We start from the raw sequence: 19,535 nt of genomic DNA, 5'->3' as shown, positions 1-19,535 counted from the left end.
TTATTAATAATAAACCTAGATATTTCAGTTGACCTGCCCAGATCAACTGAAAACCAAGATGAAACCTGGCTCTGAAATGTCAACCCCTGTCCAGGCGCCTCTCGCCCCGGATGACAGGAGGGTAGAGTGCGGGGTTAAGAGCTAGAGCTCCAGGGCCTAGGTGGGTGGCTCAGTGGGTTAGAGCGTTGTCCCCATACACCAAGGTGCAGGTTCGGTCCCCGGTCAGGGCACACACAAGAATCAACCAGTGATGCATAAATAAGTGGAGCAACAAACCCATGTTTCTCTCTCTCTCTCCCCCTTCCTCTGTCTAAAATCAATACATTTAAACTTAGAAAAGAAAAAAAAAAGAAGCTGCAGCAACAAAGGGTGAGATGTCTCACCCAGGCCCCATAGCTAGTAGGAGGCAGAGGCAGCATTAAACCTGGGCCTCTCCGACCCGAGCTTCTTAGCCGCTCTGCTCGCTCCAGGCCCTGACGCCCCCGACCCGCATGGTCACCGCCAGGCCCAACCAGGAAGGCCCAGCCGCCAGCCTCTGCTGCCCCCGCCTGTCCGGCTCGGTACAGACCTTCAACCTTTCGTTCTCCAGCTTGAACGCGGAATACTCGGCCGTTTGCCGGTGCAGTCTCTCCACCAGGCTGTCCCGGTCTTCCCGCATCTTCTCCTCCAGGGTCTGCTGTTGGTTTACGAGATCCGTCACTCGGCTACAAGGTCACAAAGGGAAAGCAGACGGGAGAATCAATGACAGGTTCTGGGGAGCCCGGTCGCTTGGTGCAGTGGGGTCAAGTGTTCCTGCCCAGGCCGTGTCCCGCCTCTTGGCCACTGCCTGCCCCCCAGTCTCCACCCTGAGAAGGAGCTGCTTGTCCTGCCCTGGCATTGCTGCGGGTGGCATCCCCGTGTATCCCACCTCAGATAACCCTTGAGATGTGTCTCCCACCCCAACCCTTCTAAAAGCATTCCCCATAGGCCCAGACACTCGACCCTGGTCCAGCTCCCCACAGCACCCCTGGATCTATCTCTCAGCCAATCTTGAAGTGAGGACAGAACTCCAGGCTGGGTGGTCAGGGATACCACACCCCAGGCAGGCCTCTCCCTCAGGCACCTATCACACTGGGACTCAGTGTCTCCCAGGCAAGACAGGTGCCATGACATGTTCACGTGTACGAGCACTCCCCCAGTTCAGGCAGGAACGGCAATGAATGTATGCGAAACAGAGGGAAAGGAGTCAGCTCGGCAGCCGGCTGCCCGCCTGCCTTCAGGCCCTTCTCCTTCCCCAGTCACTTGACAGAGCAGTCATCCCAGGGCGGACCCCACGGCTGAGGGGCACTGGCGTTCACGGATGCTCCCCACGCACACGCTGCTGTAACCCTCACCGCCAGCTGCCTCCTGCACGCCCTCTCCCAGGGGTCAAGCCCGCAACCCGGGGAATGTGCCGACTGGGCTCGAACTGGTGACCTCCTGGTGCACAGTCAACGCTCAACCCTGAGCCACTCTGGCCAGGGCTTATCCTTCTATCTTAATTATCTGTTTCCTCCCATTAGGTGGAGAACTTCCCCAGGGCAGCACCACGGCACGGGGCCTGGCACACAGCAGGTTCTCAGGATCTGTTTGCTAAGTTGAGTTGAATACAGCAAAAGACACTTTCTCGGGAAGACCTCTGACCTGGAGGCAGTGAGTCCCTGGGACCTGTGCTCAGCCCAGGGCATCCGGGGCTCTGCAGCCCCATCCCCTGGATGTGAGGACACTGTGGCCTCCATGAGGGCAGAGAATGCATTTGTCTTTTTACTGCTGTAACCCTCACATGGGCTGGTACACAGATGCTCAACAGTCCTTGTCAGCGAACTGAACACACTCACACAGCTGACACCGAGGCTGTCTCAACAGTCTCTGTAGGGCACACAGGCCACTCTTGCCCGCCCCTCCCAGGTCACAACCCTCACCTCCTGACTGGTCGGCAAAACAGTGGCAGCCGTGTGAGTGAAACAGTGGCAGCCGTGTGAGTGACACAGTGGCAGCGTGTGAGTGACACAGTGGCAGCGTGTGAGTGACACAGTGGCAGCCGTGTGAGTGACACAGTGGCAGCGTGTGAGTGAAACAGTGGCAGCGTGTGAGTGACACAGTGGCAGCCGTGTGAGTGACACAGTGGCAGCGTGTGAGTGAAACAGTGGCAGCGTGTGAGTGAAACAGTGGCAGCCGTGTGAGTGAAACAGTGGCAGCCGTGTGAGTGACACAGTGGCAGCGTGTGAGTGACACAGTGGCAGCCGTGTGAGTGAAACAGTGGCAGCCGTGTGAGTGACACAGTGGCAGCCGTGTGAGTGACACAGTGGCAGCGTGTGAGTGAAACAGTGGCAGCGTGTGAGTGAAACAGTGGCAGCCGTGTGAGTGAAACAGTGGCAGCCGTGTGAGTGACACAGTGGCAGCCGTGTGAGTGACACAGTGGCAGCGTGTGAGTGAAACAGTGGCAGCGTGTGAGTGAAACAGTGGCAGCGTGTGAGTGAAACAGTGGCAGCCGTGTGAGTGACACAGTGGCAGCCGTGTGAGTGAAACAGTGGCAGCCGTGTGAGTGACACAGTGGCAGCCGTGTGAGTGACACAGTGGCAGCCGTGTGAGTGACACAGTGGCAGCCGTGTGAGTGAAACAGTGGCAGCGTGTGAGTGAAACAGTGGCAGCCGTGTGAGTGACAACAGTGGCAGCCGTGTGAGTGACAACAGTGGCAGCCGTGTGAGTGAAACAGTGGCAGCGTGTGACGTGAGTGACACAGTGGCAGCCGTGTGAGTGACACAGTGGCAGCCGTGTGAGTGACACAGTGGCAGCCGTGTGAGTGAAACAGTGGCAGCGTGTGAGTGAAACAGTGGCAGCGTGTGACGTGAGTGACACAGTGGCAGCCGTGTGAGTGACACAGTGGCAGCCGTGTGAGTGACACAGTGGCAGCGTGTGAGTGACACAGTGGCAGCGTGTGAGTGACACAGTGGCAGCGTGTGAGTGAAACAGTGGCAGCGTGTGAGTGAAACAGTGGCAGCGTGTGAGTGCCGCGTCTGCCGCAGGCCCCGGGCGCCTCCCACCTGCACACCCACTTCCCCCAGTCGGCCACCTCCCTCTCCCAACACAGACGTACTCATTCAGGACGATAATTTCCAGCTCGAGGTCCCCCTTGTCTTTCACAACTTGGTTGTAGCGGCTCCTCCAGGATTCCAGAGTGGATAAAGCTTCAGCAACATAAAGATCCTGGGAAACGGGACAACGGCCCATCAGCCGGTGTCAGTGCTGAGGCTGAGGGAGCTGGGGGTGGGTGACCCTGGGCGACGCCACCCCCCTCACTCCTGCCACCCCTCTCTAGAAAGCACCAAGAGGAACAGTGGGGGGCCAGCTGTTGCGTCTAGATTTCCAGCAATCACGGGCACCCCGCGTGTATGCCCCTCCTTCACCACCACAGACCCACAATTCTGAAGTGGCTCAACTGTCCCAGGGCCCCTCTGGTCACCTCCAGCCGGCCTCCCAACGCAGCACCACCCTCTCGCCCATTTAACGCCGCCTCTACCTCCCCCACTGGCCAGCCACCCTCCGCTTTCCCGCCTTCACCCCCCAGCCACCTCGACCAGCCTCGCTTCAGCCGCCTGCTGCCCGCCCGCCTGGCCGCCCCGGCCCCAGCTCGCCCACCTTATCAGCAAGCTGCACGTGCAGCTGCTCGGCGTATTCCTCGCTCTTCTCTGCTCGCTCCTTCTGGGCGCGGATGGCCTTCTTCAGAGACTCCTTGTCCCGGTCTCCCTTCTGCTTCAGTTCCTTCAGCTGCTCCATGATGGCCTCCACTTCCGCCTTGTGCTGGTTCCCACTGCGCTCCAGGTTCTGGGAGGGGAGGGGCGGAGCGGGGGAGGCAAGAAAGACCAGGGGAAGGCAAGAGAGTTCAGGGGAGAGAGGGAGAGGAGACCAGTGAAAGAGGGAATGGGGAGAGGCAGAAACAACAGGTCATAAACTGGGGGGGCGTAAGGCTCCCCTAACAGACCGGAGATGAGGGCCCTTCCCAAGCTCGCCACTCGCCACAGCACGTCTCTGAATCACTGAACCCATCAGGTCTTAGTTAGAACTTTTCTGGAAACTTCCCTTGCACCCCCAGCACAGCAAGACATCCCTCGGTCCCTCCGCAGAGCTGTGACCCCAGCGGCCCCTGGCTCACAGACGCAATCAGTATGAGACCGTCCCTCCTCCCCATGGGGAGTCAGGAGAACTGACGGCCTGCGGGATGAAGTGACTGGCTCGGGGCACAACATCCACCCAGTCACTCCTGAGAGACCCCCACACCTCCAGGCCCACTGCTCTGGCCACTGTCCCAGAGCCTGGGAAGCACCAGTGGTTTGGCAGCAGCTGCCCCACAATGCTTTGGGGCAAAGCCTCCCTGCGAGTGGCGGCCTCGGCCAGGCCCCGGCCCCCACCTTCCCCGGCTTCCCCGGCTTCCCTGGCGTGGGCCCGCAGGCACCTTGATCTGCATGCACAGGCGACTGTTCTCTGCCTCTTTGCACCGAAGCTGTGCCTGCAAGTGCCCGCGCATGGACTCCATGGACTTGGAGAGCTCCGATGCTGTCTTGGCTTGAGCCTTTGGGGAGAGGGAGAAAGCTCTAGAGCCAGGACCTGGACCCCGGTCTCCAGCCCGAGCGCCTTCCACCCACTGTGCTCTGCAGGCCGGGGAGGAGCGGCCATCGGGGACGGTACCTTCTCACACTGTATTTCCTGGAGCAGCTCTTCCACCTCCTTGTCTTTGTCCTGCAGCAGTAACAGCAGCCGCTGGAGAGAACACACAGTCATGAGCCCCTGAGAAGGACAGGGAGGCCCAGCCCAGAGAGGAGAGACCCTGGTGGGCAGCCCCTAACATCTGTATTTAATGTTTAAGGCAATAGCCAGGCCGGGTGTGGCTCAGCGGTTGAGCATCGACCTGGGATCCAGGAGATCGAGGTTCGGTTCCCAGTCGGGGCACATGCCCGGGTTGCGGGCTCCATCCCCCGTGGGGGGTGTGCAGGAGGCAGCCAGTCAATGACTCTCATCATTGATGTTTCCATCTCTCTCTCCCCCTCTCCCTTCCTCTCTGTGTGAAATCAATAAAAAAAAATATAAAGAAAAAAAAAAATTTAAGGCAATAAACACGCATTTATCTTGCAATTTAAGATAAAGTAACACTAATTGTGGAAAACACAGAAAAACACACAGAAGTGCTAAGTAGCCCCATGACCCCAGCCCAGAGGTGACACTGTTCACACAGGTTAAGAAGCCACGTGCTTCCTTTGTTCTGCACCCAACACTCCACCTTCCCCATAAGGTGACCAAACCTTCCCAACATCTGAAATAGCAGGTTAAGGCTTCAGTTTACTGATGGGTCACAATCTGGCAAGGTCTTTTGTGCCAGGAAAGCAGGGTTCGGCCTCATCACCATTACCGCTGAACTTCTCAGACGGTCAGCGAGGCCCTGGGGGCCGGGGGGCCAAACCTTGGGGAGCACGTGGGGCACTAATACATCGAAGGCTCCACAAGGTCCTGAGGTTAAGAAACCTGCTGAGCCGTTTGTTCAGGGCAGCTGGTCGTCTCCCAAATTAATCTGGTCATGGATCACTTCACACTTTTGTTTTGAAAATAGAACAGTAATTATAATTTTAAGAAAATAATTTTGTTTTAACTAGCAAAATTCACCCATTAACATCTTGGGGAGCTTAGGATTCCACGGAATAAACGCTGAAACATGCTGCCTTGAGAGGCATTCCTACAATTGGAACTGTTGAGTCAAAAAGTCTATAGCTTTTGATGGTTTTTAATCCTTAATACAAATATGGAGATTCAGGTGACAGAACAGGATGACTGGTACGCCCTTCATCATTGTCACCATCTCTCATGTTGGGGTCCAGCTCAGTGGCTCAAACTCTCAACTGATCAACTGGACAAGCCCAGTGGAGCAGGTAAACCAGGGACATCAGCCCATTTCACAGATCGTGACACTAAGGCCCGGAGGGATGTCAGGGCAGGGCTGCAGCCTCCAGCCTCCGTTCAGCACCCGCAGCTGTGGGAGGACACCCACAGGGTGGGCAGGGGCCTGACCTACCGCTTTCTCAGAGTCGGCCTCTGCCAGCCGTTTCAGAAGGGCTCCTTGTTGCTCCATCAGCCTTCCAGAATCCTGCCGGGAGGGCCGCGCAAAAGCCCAGTCAGTACGCAGTAAACCCGGTGGCTACATTCTACCTAATCCTTTCCTTTCCCAAATTACACTTCTGATTACAAAAGCACTAAAACAAATTCCATTCCCACTACGAAACACTTGGTGAACACTGACAGAGCTCAGGACCCCTCGCACCCACCCTTCCTCTGTGTATTCACATATCCACACGTGGAGAAATATTATCTCTTGGGGGAGAGGAAGGGAGTCGTGTAATTTTACCAATATGTTATACTGTATTTTTCTGCTATAACTTGGTTTTTAAACAAAGTTTTATTGAGATATAAATTCAGATACTATACACGTTACCCTTTTAAAATGTACAATTTAATGTTTTTTGGTACATTTCATTATTAATTTTTTAAAACTGTAGTAAAACACTTACAAACTTTGCCATCTTCACTATAGAGTGTAAAGTTCTGCGGCACACAGAACACTTACAGTAGTGTGCTCTCCTCCCTGTCTAGCTCCAGGACATCTGCACCATCCCAAAAGGGAAGCCTGCCCCTGTCAAGCAGTCGGTCTCTATTGCCCTCCCCCCAGCCACCACACATCTGTTCTCTGTCCCTAATAGGCCACTGCATTTCTTAACTCTCCCCATAAACTCTGGGCAGTAAGGCTGGTCCCAGGTTTTGCAGTCACAACGGGCACCGCTGGGCATGTACAGTGTCTCTTTAGGGTTGACAGCAAGAGGAGGCTTTCTGCAGGGCATTTCTGCGGCCACACATCAGAGTGCTAAAAACCACTCACCCAAAAATATATTTAAAAAAAAAAAAGGCCCAGCTGGTGTGGCTCAGCAGTTGAGCATTGACCTGATCCAGCCAATCGAACTTTGATTCCCGGTCAGGGCACAGGCCCGGGTTGTGGGCTTGATCCCCAGTCGGGACGTGCAGGAGGCAGCCCATCGATGACTCTCATCATTGATGTTTTTCTCTCTCTCTCCCCCTCCCTTCCTCTCTCTGAAATCAATAAAGACATATTTTTTAAAAATAAAATAGAATAAAAACCACCCACGCAAGAGCACTGAGCTAGAAACAAAAGTTATCACAATTATAAGAGTAATTTTGCTATAACTAGTAAAATTCATAGAAATATATCCTAGAAACCCTCAAGCCCACCAGGACAGCGCAGAGTCCTCAAAATAACACTATTTGTGACAGTGAAGATCCGAAACCAGGTCTCCATCAGGACAGCAGACAGTTAAACTGTGGTACTGCCATGAGATGGGGGATAGTCATGAAAATTCACTACCTTAAGCCACAAGGATAAAAGCAGATGAGTCTCATAAAAAAATATTGAGTGAAAAAAGCAACTCAGTAGAGTATATGTGGAGTGATACCATTTACGTCAAGTTTGAAAACAGGCCCATACTAGATGTTGCTTAGGGACACATGTACGTGATAAAAACTATCAGAATTGAGATGAAGGTCCCTCTGCGGGGAGGGAGATGAGGGGTCACCACCAAAGGAGACACGAGGGATTTAACTTAACTGTGGATAGGGTTTTGTTTGGGAAGCTGGACAGTGGGTACACCTCATATTATTACTCGTTTTAAATATTTTTAAAAATAAAAACAAGAGAGGTTGACAAGATTGGGACAAAAAAGACACTAAACTCGGGAAACCATCATCATTTCATCAGCACAGGGATTTTGAGACTCTAGGTTCGAACCAAACAGGCAGATGGGTGTTTATATTTGTCAGTCTGTTCGGAATCGTTTCGGAATATGTTTCAGAGAGCATCTTTTACGAAAGCGAAGCACCCCATACAATTAGTGTCCACTGGCCATGAGTCCTTCTCCTGCTTCCCCAGGCTCGGGTCTAGTCCTCTCCCCATGTTGCTCAAGAGCCCGGCACAGGCTGAACCCTCCCTGACCCCCACTGCCCTTCTCCTGACTCCCGGTCCCTCCCGCGCCGCCCGGTCCAGCCTCCCGTCTACCAGGTGCCAACACTCTATGGGATGGCTGGGAACCTTCCACGGCCCTCAGGCCAGGCGCCAGGAGTATTACCTCTCCACAGAGAAAGACACGCTCAGAGATGGGCGTGCACTGGGGGTGCAGCCGAGTCCAGCGCCTGCGGTGGGTCTGGGCGGCGCTCACCTCTTTGCAGTGCTGCTCCCTCAGCAGGTCTCGGAGGGTGCGGTTGGTCTCCTCGAATGTGCTCAGCTTCTGCAGGAGAAGTTCCTTCTGCCTCGTCAGGGTGTTGATGTCCGTGCAGGTCATTTGTTTCTCCTGGAAGACAGCAAGCAGTCTCACACGGGCAGGGAGAGAAGGGAGGAGCCGGCAGGGGAGGCCACAAAGGAGACCTCAGAGGTGCTGGTGCCAGGAAGCCCAGGAAGAAGAGCTGGGCCAGGCGGTGAGGACAGGCTTCCTGGAGGTGGTGGACCTGGAAGGGTGGGGCTGGGGAGCTCAGTGTGGGAGAGTGCAGCCAAGGCAGGCTTCCTGGAGGAAGCACGGCAGGAGGACACCACCTGGTGGCTGATACTGTACTGGCAGGAGTCAGATGGTGGAGTGATCCCAGGAGACCCATGGCGAGGTCTCCTCAGAGGCCCTGCCCACCAGGGGTCATGCTTGAGGGTCAGGCCCTGTACCTGATAGTGGGGGGTGGGGGCTCAGGAGTGAAAGGTGCCCTCCCCCGGCCTGGAGATGTCATAAAGTCAGCCTGATGACTGCGTAAAGCCCCCCCGCCCAGCTGGTGGCTGCCCCCCGGGGGACGGCCCAGCGCAGGGCTGGGCTGCACTGCCCACCACCCACCGTCTTCAGCTTCCCGATGGTGTCCTTCAAGGCCATGACCTGCTTGGCGGCGGCGGCCCCGTCCATCTCGGCCTCCACCAGCTTGGACATGAGGCACTCCTTCTCCTGCTGCAGGTGTTTCTTCTGAAGCCTGGGCCAGAAGGAACAGGGCCTCTGAGGCCTCTCAGGCCCCTGCCCGCCCGGAGCTCTGAGGCTCGCCTCACAATGCCCTGGCCAGGGAGCGGTGGGGGAGGGGAGGGGAGGGGAGGACCCTCTGGCCAGAGCGGTCTTCTGGAGAGGCCCCTGGGCACCGAGCAGGACGTGCACACGGGTCACGTCCTGCCACCCATAGCCCTGCTCGTCCTGCCCCTGGCCACTGCCCTCGCCGCCCGACCGTTGTCAGACCAGCTTCTGAGCCCTCCCACTCACTGTCCACACGGAGGCCAAGGCCGGGCACACCACTCCCTGCTCTGAAGACCCTCCCAGGGCTCCCCACTGCCTCAAGGCAGGCTCCTCAACGTGCGGCTGCGCTGGCCCCTGCCCAGCTCCATGGCACCCTGCCCTCCGCCCACCCACCCTCCTCTCTGGCCTGCTTTCGGGGTCTCAGTCAACAAGAAATGGGCCCCCACACAACACATGCCCCACGTGCACCTGCCCGACGCCCAGCCACCTTCCGGACCCCCTTAAATGTCGCCTTTTCCGGAAGGGCGTCCGATGGCCACTCGGGGCGCCCGCGGGCAGGGCAGGGCAGGGCACTCACAGGGTGAAGTCCTTCTCCTCCTTGATGCGCTCGATGTTGTGCCTCAGCACCGTGTTCTCGTGCTCCGTCTCGGCCAGCTCGTGCGCCACCTCCTCCAGCTCCTCCTTCCGCTCCTCCAGGAACCTCTTGGCCATCTGGCGCTCCCCCTTCTGCATCTTGACCTGTGCGAGGGCGCGGGCAGGGGCGCTGAGGGGCGGCGTCCCCCCCGCCCGCCGCGGCGCGAGGCCCGCTGCTTTGGGCCAAACTATGGGCACCTCCGAGAGAGAGCCGCATGGGCGCGTGGCGTCGGGGTGAAACCCGTTACTGTCAGGCTCGGGGAAGATTCTGCCCCTCACTTCCTCACCGAGGAAACAGCATAGTGAGCGAGTGGCTGGCGGGGACAAGGCCAGGATACAAACCGTGGGTCACCTGGAGGACAGGTGGGACAGGCAGGCCCCGCGCTGTGGCCTCGGCGGAAGGAGGGGCTGTTGCCAGGCAGCCGGCCCAGGTTCTCCGGGAGGGACCGAGGCCCCGAGCGCGGGGCGCAGGGTTAAAGACACAGGCCACACTAGCAGCCAACCTGGACGTCACGCCAACAACGCCAGCTCTGTAGCTGGGGGCCGTGGTCTTCCAGGGCGTTTCCAATCCCACTGCCACATCCCACCCAACGACACAGTCCAGCAACTGAGGGCAAACTTCCTTCATCTCTTAAGATTTTAAAAAAACCTTTTGTGTAAAATGGAAACAGAGGCCCCAGTGTCTCAATTACTTCATTTTCAAAATGGAGCCACTACTACTACCAGGTCCATTTACTACTGTATTGTAAAAAATACAAACAGGCCACCCATCTAGAACAGCAGGCACCCGGAGGGCCTAAGTGCTCCATGGAGAGGGATCCTGAGGTGCCCCAGCTACTTGTCCAGGGGCATCCCAAGTTCTGGGCAGCCTGCTGAGAAGGGTGGGAGGCCTGCAGCGGGGAAGCCGGGAGGAAGTGCCCACCAGGAAGGGACCTGGGCCGTCCCACACCCCCCAGGGCACCAGCTGTCCCAGCCGGCCACATCCCTCACCTCAGATTTGAGACAACCAACTGCATTCATTAGACTGTCAATCTTCTTATCATAACGGTTCATCTTACAGTGACCCGAGTCGTCATCTTCTGTTGAGAGGTCACTTAACCGCATCACTGAGACCAGCTTCTCGGAGGATGGTGGCGTGATCTCCAGGCAGTGAGGTGGGGTCTGAGGCAGAGGAGGGAGAACACGGGCCCTCGTGAGGCGAAGCCGAGCCGTCAGCTCCACCTGGCCGTCCACCGGAGGCAGGAAGAACCACAGCTGCTCAAGGGCCACCCGCTGGGCCCCGGGAGGAAGAGCACGCCGCACCCACTTGATGGAATGTCACCTGCCCTTGTTTAAATGTTCTTGAAGATTTTCTAACACAGAGATAGTGTTTAAAATAAAGGATATAACAAAAATGGCAAGAATAGTAATTCCTAAAGCTGGCAAAAGTTTCAGGCAAGAGAGGTTCGCATGTACTTGGGGTGGAGGTGACATATGCCCACAGCTTTTCAATGAATGTGAGTGCCTGGTGGCAGGGGGTGAGAAAGGTAACACGTCTTCTATAAAAGGCATTTTAAGGACAAGTGAGGAAATCTAAATACTCATAAAATATCGTACGATATTAAGAAATAATGTTTCTAGGAGTAACTTGTTACCTTGGTTGTGTAGAAAAATGTTACTAGAAAGGCAGTGACTAACTCAGTGTGGGTTCCTCGGGTTCTGACAAACTGAACTCGACTGATCCTGTGAGTTTACGCTGATGCACTAACAGCTGCTGCTTCTCGCTATCTGTGCAGCTCTGTGCTCCTCTAGCCGCCGCTGGCTGACTTCCTGGGCCATTTCCAGGGAAACAGGACGGCTATCAGGGGACAAGTGTACAACCAGGTGTAGCTGTTATATCAAACAAGCAGGACTCACAGGGTACAATTTAAAAAATGCATGTGCCTTTGGTTCGTGATTCTAGGGATTTATCAAGAAAATGAGTCAGTATTTAAATTTGAGGCAAAGATATAGCTAAATGTAGGACAGGCAGTATTGACTAAATACCTAACACTACAAATATGCAGGTAATGGAATGCTGCCTGAGAAAGATAACCTGCGCCCTGGCGGGGGCTCGGTCGGCTGAGTGCTGTCCTGCTCGCCAAAAGGCCGCTGGCTCAGTTCCCAGTCAGGACACATGCCCAGGTTATGGGTTCGATCCCTGATCACAGGAGGCGACCAACTGATGTTTCTCTCCCTCTCCCTTCCTCTCACTCTCAAATCAATAAAAACATTAAAAAAAAAAAAACTAAAAAAAAGTACAACATGCAATGAAAACATAAAGTATGTTTTTAGGAAAAGGATGTTTTGCCGGCCGGCGTGGCTCAGCAGCTTAGCGTGGACCTGGGGACCAGGTCATGGTTCCATTCCCGGTCAGGGCACATGCCCAGGTTGCGGGCTGATCCCCAGAAGGGGGCGTGCAGGAGGCAACGAGGGGTGACTCTCATCACTGATGTTTCTGTCTCTCTCTCCCTCTCCCTTCCTCTCTCTGCAATAAAAAAATTTAAAAATTTAAAAAAAGCACAGCCTGGAGTGTACATGCACACACACACACGCTCTCACTGCGCACTGTTGGGCACATTCCTGCACCCCCTTTATCCATTAAAAAAAAAAAAGTTGTTGTACAACTAAAATAGGATCCCATTGTTACAAAAACAAAAAATAAGTCTCTTCATAAGAAAAGATCAGGAAGATTTACAAGTGACATGGGTCTTTCCAGAGTGGTTGGGTCATAGGTGTTTTTTACTTTCTTCCTTAATTTGAATTTTCTAATTTATCAGCAACAACTATGCATTGCTTTTATAAGAAAAAAGTAATTTTTAATATTTAAAAGGATAACAGGAAAATATACAGACAATATCATTTCAATCAGAGTAAAAAAAAAAGACAGACCAAAGGGAGAAAAAACCCTCCGCAGCCCTGACTGGCAGGTCAGGGGCTGGCATGTCGTCCCCACACCGAGGGCCTACAGTTCACTTGCTGGTCAGGGCACGTACCTGGATTGCGCATTCGATCTCTGGTTGGGGTGCGTGCGGGAGGCAACAGATCGATGTTTCTCTCACACATCGGTGTTTCTCCCTCTCTCTCTCCCCCTTCCTTTCTCTCTAAAATCAATGAAAACAAAACAAAAAACAAAAACTCTGCATCGGTATGGTAAAAGTACTAAAATATTAGTTTTGGGACAATAACTACCCTTGGGGGAGGAAGGGACAGGAAAGGACCAGAGGGGAGATTCTAGGGAAGGGGGAGGTTTCTCGAGCTGAATGACAAGGTTACACAAATATTTTGTAAAAATTCATCAGGCAACACACTTCTGATGTGTCCTTCTGTACTTTTCAACAAAAAGTTTTCAAAACTCAATAGGAGCCAGATTAGAGCAGAATTACAGGTAATTTCCTATTTTTCTGTATTTTCCATTTTCCATAATAGAAAAAGATCATTTAATAATAATCGAGAAAAAACCCAGACCTTCTTTCTCCCAAAGCTAACCTCATCTATCAGAAGTGTTTTTCAGCAATCTAACTAGGAGCCCCACAGGCACAAAGCAGCTCCTGGGGCCCATGTCCCGCTCCAGCACGAACCTCCCCTTCCCAGGGCCTTTTCTCTCTCATCCATAATGGAAAAGGCCAGGCGGGGGCCTCCCTGGAAAGTGGAAAGGGGCTGGCCCAACTAGCATGAAAGACAGCTGCTGTTTGAGGTGACAAGTCGCCTCTCTGGGCCTCTCCACTTCTGGGCTCTGTGGCCCAGGACTGGAAGGGACAGTGAGGAGATCGTAGTTCCTGGCAACCCACATGGACAGGAAGTCAATTTCCACAGCAGTATAACTTTGCCGTATACTTTGAAAACTACCAAGTCTTCACTTTTTTTTGAAAAGCGTTTCAAATTATAAAATATAGTATGCTTGTTATAAAGAAATCCAAGTATACCAAAAAAACCCCCACAAACAACATTAAAGCCTCCCACACTCCAGGGGTAATCCCTGCTCAACACTCGTGTACGTCCTCACGGGAACTGCCATGTACATGCCAACAGCTCCACACGGGGACGCACAGGCGCCCTGTTCCGGGCAAAGCGGGCCAAACTCTCCGTGCCGCACGGCTGCGTGACTCATCACGCATGAACACTACCTCTACCTCTGGGGTGGCTGCATGTACCCCTGTGTGGATGCATCGCAATTTAAGCAACACTCTCCTGACTGACACCCAGGATGCTTCCAATTTTTCTCCATTACAAATAGTGCGGCAGCAAACGTCTTTATAACAGACCCCTGGACTCTTCTGTGACTTTCTAAGGATAAATTCCTAAACGTAAAACTAGAATCAATGTACAGATAGATGCTGCCCAGCTCCCTCCAGAACAGGTGAATCGGTCTCCTAATCCTCTCAAAACTGCCAGAACAATGTCCTAGGGACAAACTGGTAAATCAGGGAGTCAAAACCATGAGCATGATTATAAACTTTAGAATAATTACTTTTACTTATTTCTAATTTTAGGAGTAATAAGCTTTCAGGGAAAAAACCTGAATCTTTAGAAATAGGTCAGATGTCATCATCTCAAAGAAGTCTCAAGTTCTTTATCTGTCCCAATAATGGGGTCTTTGTCTAAAACATGACCAAAGGCCTTGTCTTATTATTTTAATTTTTTCACTGCAATGGACCTGAAAGGGCACATCTGCCACACTGCAGGTGCAGCCCCAGTGCCCAGCGGAGCCTGGCATGAGTCTCAATGGACATAAGTGCCATGGCCTACTGCCAGGAGGATGGACAGGAGAGCGTGGTGAGGTGTGGCTAAAAGACAGCATTCTCTTGGCATCTCGACAACTAAATCTGAAGGCATTTATGCCCCAGGAGGTTACTCCTAGAGTGGCTCTGAGAACATGGTGGGATGTGCGCACGGTCCTATGGTGACCACCTCCAAGGAGGCAACGCTCTTCTGGATACGTGCATTCTGGTGTAAACGTGTATAAATGTGTCTCTAATTAGGCTCCACACACCATTGCGGTTACATGGGAAAAGATGTGTGGCTCCCCACACACAAAGCAGAGAGGCCCAGAGTACAGCTCCTAGAGCGAGACCCCCTCGAGCACGCACTCCAGCTCTGCTACCTGCTCTGTGAGCCCTCGCCTGTGCCTCGACTTCCTCATCTGTACACCAGGAGAGCAGGGCCTGCCCCGTCTCCGTGTGGTGAGGACTCCAGAAGACTCACGTACCTTCAGGGCTCAGTACACGGGACCTACTGGGGCATGTCTCTAACAGCTACCGCCGACCCTGAGTCACACCAAGTGTGAGGCTGCTGAACAGACCCTGACCAGTCCGAGAAGGAGAGCCGGGACGAGAGTGAGCCTACCTCCCACTTGCATCCCACATGCCGGGCAGATGATTTTCCAGGGGGCATCCAAGGTACCTTGGTTTTCACCCGGACACTCCGCCGCACATTCACGGTGTCCCCTTTCATTCCGCGCTTATGAGATTTCTGTGGAAAGGGACAAACCCAGGGTCACTGCCCCACACAGCTGGCTGCGGCATCGCTCCGACGGTCCCTCTCCAGCTCTGCACAGGGAGCCTCTTCTGACTAAGGATGCTGCGGCCACTTCCAGATGACGGCCCTGCCTACCGTCTAACCAGGCAACTGACCTCCGAAAGCAAGTGCATTCGTCTGCCAAACCTGCGGCATTAGGAGCGCAAGGAGGCTGAGCTGAGAGGCGACAACCGCTCCAGCTCCGCAGCCTGCACCTCGCCCCACTCGCATGTCCCTACCTGGCTGCTGGTCGCTGACGGTTTCGGGAGTTTTTTTATGTGCACGTGGACAGGGGTGTTCTCATCCACATGAACATGTAAGGGGGGAGTTGAAGAGCGGTCCTTCATAGTTCGCTTCTGGCAGGCCGAGGAACACAACACAAAAAAGGTTGATCTGTGGATGAGTGAACTGGGCATAAAACACAGAACGCGCAGCCTCTGGGGCCACTGCAAGCCTAGCCAACAAGCGAGCAGGACAGCGGCTAACTACTGGCATGCAGGCAGGCAGGCAGGCACCAAGGTGGCAGTGCCATTCGGCAGGCTCCTGCAGAGATCCCAGCGGAAGACCACCAGGGAGACCCAGGTCCAACCGAGAGAAGGGTCGGCAAGACTCGCAGGTTCTACAAAAAGAGCCCGAGCCCAGGCCCCAGGGTCCTCGGAGCTGGACTCCGCCCCAGCCTGCTGGAACGCAGAGCTCTTCCTTGGGCTTAGTGCAGCGCGGCCGGGAAGCAGAGGGGTCCTTCTACACCGTGATTTGCACTGGACACACGCGCCAGCACAGCAAACACACAAAACAATTAGGGTGCAAGTAAATCAGACAGCAGGCAGGCAGGAGATGATGAAACAGAGCTGGAGGAGTTGCCAAGGTGAAAAGGTTGTCTACAGTCTAAAAAAATACAAGGGAGGAAAATACCCCTCCCTCACCATCAGCTCCTGTCCCCTCCCCAATCTTACTTCCTCCTTCACTGTCATTGTTTTTATTATTTCAATCTGTTTTAAAGACTCGTGGGACTTGTCTGGAAGGATTAAGACAACCTCCTCACACCTGGCAGCCCTACCACAAGCAAAAAAAGCCCCCAATGGATCAGCAGAATGTGCATGAAGGCACCCGGCAAAGTGCCAGGCTACAGAGGTGCGGGCAGGTAGGGCAGCTCCTGGAAAAGGTGTGCAGAAGCGCTTTTGGCAGGGCTGCTCCGTGCGCCCATCACCTACCGTCACAGTAACACTGGGTACGCCACAAGCTGTCCTCAGGACCTTTTTCTGCGTAAGACTTGTTACTCCGTCCTTCCCACACGGTGGAAACCTGCACCCGGCACAAGAACCAGATTACGAGCAGAAAATTAGGGCTCTTCTATCACTTAGATCTCCCGAAGTTATAAGCTACATATGGCGGGTAACAAGTTGGCGGCTAGTACAGCCAGTCTGGAATCACTTGGCTCCCTTCACATGAGCACGGAGCACGCATGGTGCACCCGGCAGCAGGATGGAAACAGCAGTGATGGGCATGCCCAAGGCTGGCCTTTTAACCTGCCACCTCATCACACGTATTGTGACCTTTTGCTGAAAAGCTCAGCTGTCATCCTGTCAGGTGACAAAAAACAGGCAGCACATGAGCACCAGCCGGGGTGCTAGTTTGGCCAAGGAGAAAGGGCCCAGGACAGAGACCCGAGCGGAGGTGGCTCCGGAGAAATGCTCAGTGAATGACTGACACAGAAAGACAGAGCGAGAAGCTCAGGAACAAAGTCCCTGTGACTCAAATTCATAAAATTTATGGTGAAATATTCAACTAACAGGATGAAAAATGACTATTTTCCAAAATATTCCACTAGCTACTTTTTAAGACCGTAAGAAGCAGGGTTATGTTTGTTTTGCGTTGAGGTTTTTTTTTTTTAATACCACGTGTAATTCACCTTCCTTATACATAAACAGCCCTATCACCAGATTTGCAAATGCAGCAAACATTTAATCTTCAAAATTTGGCAGCAATATATCCAAGAATTACAGGATGGGAAGGGGCTTGAAAAGTTCATTTGATCCATCCCACTGACAGCCTCTACAGCTCCCAAATATGACTTCACCCTCCTCACAAATACCTGGACAAAATAATACAACATAGAAAAGCAATATAAAGCCCGGCCGGGGTGGCTCAGTGGTTGAGCTTGACCCATGATTCCCGGTCAGGGCACATGCCCCCAAGTTGCTGCTCGATCCGCAGTAGGTAGGGGGTGTGCAGGAGGCAGCTGATCGATGTTTCTCTCTCTCCCCCTCTCCCTTCCTCTCTCTGAAATGAATAAAAAAAACTTATTTAAAAAAATGCAATATAAGCCCAGCTGGGCGTGGCTCAGCAGTTGAACTACAACCTAGGATCCAGGAGATCGCGGTTGGATCCCCAGCCGGGGGTGTGAAGGAGGCAGCCGATCGAAGACGACTCTCTCGTCATTGATGTTTCTATCTCTCTCCTTCTTCCCTTCCCCTCTCCGAAATCAATGAAGATATTTTTTCAAAAGCAATATAAAAATTCTTGAGCCTTTTAGCATGCATTCTGCTGTATTGCATCACACCTTGATAAAAAATACATGTTTACTGAGCCCCACTGATCAGTTAGGCCTGGAACATCAAATCCGAGTATACAGTTTCCCCCCCCCTTGCTGACAACTGTCCTGTTCACTGAAAGCCAGGAGATTTGGGTAACTCTCCCCGGGGAGGACTTCCCCACAACCCACTTGGGTTCCATCAGCACCCTGCTCACCGCCACATCCACCACCTGCCGACATCACTGTCATTTATTTACACCTGAGCTCTTTTCAAAAAGGATCTGAGCCTTGCACTCCACGGAGACAACAACAGTGACCCTATTCTGCTACCAGGAACTGGGACAACTGGGAAGGGGGGGGGGAATGGATGGAGGGAGGAGGGGGGCAGAGCTGAGGCCCTGTGCAGGCACCGTCTTCCCTCCTTCCCTTTAAAAATGATTTGCAAATGATCTCGGCCCTGACTTTCAACACACGGAAGAGAGAAGCTGAAAAAAGCCGCCTCCAGCGAGCCTGGCGAGGGGGGGGGGCCCTGACCACCTGTCCCTGCCCTGGGCGGGGGCGCCCCCCGCGTCGGCAGTACCTGGGGGAGCCGCCCGAGGATGAGGCAGACATGACTAGGCATCAAAGCCGCAAAGGTGGGCAATGGGGTCAGCAGGCTCAGCTCGGGGGGGCTCAGAGGGGCGTGTCAGTGAGACTCAGGGGCCGGGCATCAAACGTCCTCTCAGAGGGGAGGAGGGTGGAAGCTTTGGGAGTGGCAGTTGGATGAAAACTTGGGAGGCGCTCCTCTCTACTGTCCAAGTCGCACAGCAACTGTCCTGCCAAAGTGGGGGAGAGAGGAGAGGCTGAGCGACCTGCGCGGGGGGCCGCGGGCGGGCTCCGTGGGCGAGCGGTGCGGGTGCGGGAGCGCGAGCGGGTGCGGGGCCTGGAGGGGGCGGCCCCCCACGCCCGGCCCGCACCCCAAGGAGGCGGGGGCCGGGAGGAGGGAAACCTGCGGTGCCGGCGGGCGGGCGGGAGACAACCGCTGGGCCCCAAGTGGGCCCCACAGGACCGCGACCTGCGCAGGGCGCTGCGGGCGGGGGTTCGCGGCGGGGCCGGGGCAACAGTCTCCTAGGAGAAGGGGCGTTCCCGCGGGGCCGGTCCCGGGACCCGCCGCGTTGGAGGCGGGAGGGCGGCGGCGCCGGGGGCAGGGGCGCCGGGCCCCGGAGCGGGGGGGGGGGTGCCGGGGGGCGGAGCGGGGCCCCCGGCGGATAACTGCCGGCCGCGGCCCGGGCAGCGCGGGGCGGCCGGGGCGACGCCCGCCGGTCTCCGTCGGCGGGAGAGGGGCGGCCACCCACCAGCGGGCAGGAGGGGACCGGCTTCTGCCCATAGAGGGGGCGAGCCCTGCCGGGCGGCAGAGGAGCGAGCCGAGCCCCGCCGTCGCCAGGTGAGGACGGAGGCGGCGGCGGCCGGTTAGCGGGAGGAGAGGCCCGCGCCGGGGGGCGGGGCGGCGGTTCTGACGGGAGCGGGGCCGCGCCCCGCCGGCCTCCCGGGGCTCGGGGACGCGCGCGGGCCCCGCGGGCGGCCTCTCACCAGGAGCGGCACGGCTGCGCCCAGAATCGCCTCCTTATGAAGTCGTTGAAGTCGGCGGCCAGGGCCGTGCCATGGAGACGCCGCGGCGGGTGTAGTCCGGCTCCCACGGCGGCTCCGCCCCGCTTCCGCCTCCTCTTCCGGCACCCGGTCGGGAGCTCGCCCAT

At 55.1% G+C, this 19,535-nt stretch overlaps 1 protein-coding gene across 16 annotated transcripts in view; it reads right to left on the bottom strand.

The window, feature by feature from the left end:
• Positions 1–19,535, bottom strand: part of ODF2 (outer dense fiber of sperm tails 2) — a gene marked incomplete at its 5' end in the record, with an annotated part of 27,537 nt that extends 8,002 nt beyond the window's left edge. The window contains 15 exons of one of the 16 annotated variants that reach the window (XM_081151653.1): positions 569–704; positions 3,116–3,225; positions 3,658–3,843; positions 4,472–4,588; positions 4,705–4,776; positions 6,080–6,151; positions 8,286–8,417; positions 8,940–9,069; positions 9,679–9,839; positions 10,725–10,895; positions 12,749–12,856; positions 15,099–15,224; positions 15,509–15,625; positions 16,481–16,571; positions 19,372–19,535. In XM_081151653.1, the coding sequence (XP_081007779.1) occupies positions 569–704; positions 3,116–3,225; positions 3,658–3,843; positions 4,472–4,588; positions 4,705–4,776; positions 6,080–6,151; positions 8,286–8,417; positions 8,940–9,069; positions 9,679–9,839; positions 10,725–10,895; positions 12,749–12,856; positions 15,099–15,224; positions 15,509–15,625; positions 16,481–16,571; positions 19,372–19,535 (1,893 nt within the window). Of the gene's footprint in view, positions 1–568; positions 705–3,115; positions 3,226–3,657; positions 3,844–4,471; positions 4,589–4,704; positions 4,777–6,079; positions 6,152–8,285; positions 8,418–8,939; positions 9,070–9,678; positions 9,840–10,724; positions 10,896–12,748; positions 12,857–15,098; positions 15,225–15,508; positions 15,663–16,480; positions 16,572–18,382; positions 18,582–19,371 lie in introns of those variants that run through there. The other 15 variants (XM_081151661.1, XM_081151654.1, XM_081151664.1 and 12 more) reach the window with 15 other exon arrangements.

This window comes from Miniopterus schreibersii (genome assembly GCF_964146895.1).
Source record: "Miniopterus schreibersii genome assembly, chromosome: 11".
Taxonomy (NCBI): Eukaryota; Metazoa; Chordata; class Mammalia; order Chiroptera; family Miniopteridae; genus Miniopterus; species Miniopterus schreibersii.
This window is presented reverse-complemented; position numbering and strand designations above follow the sequence as displayed.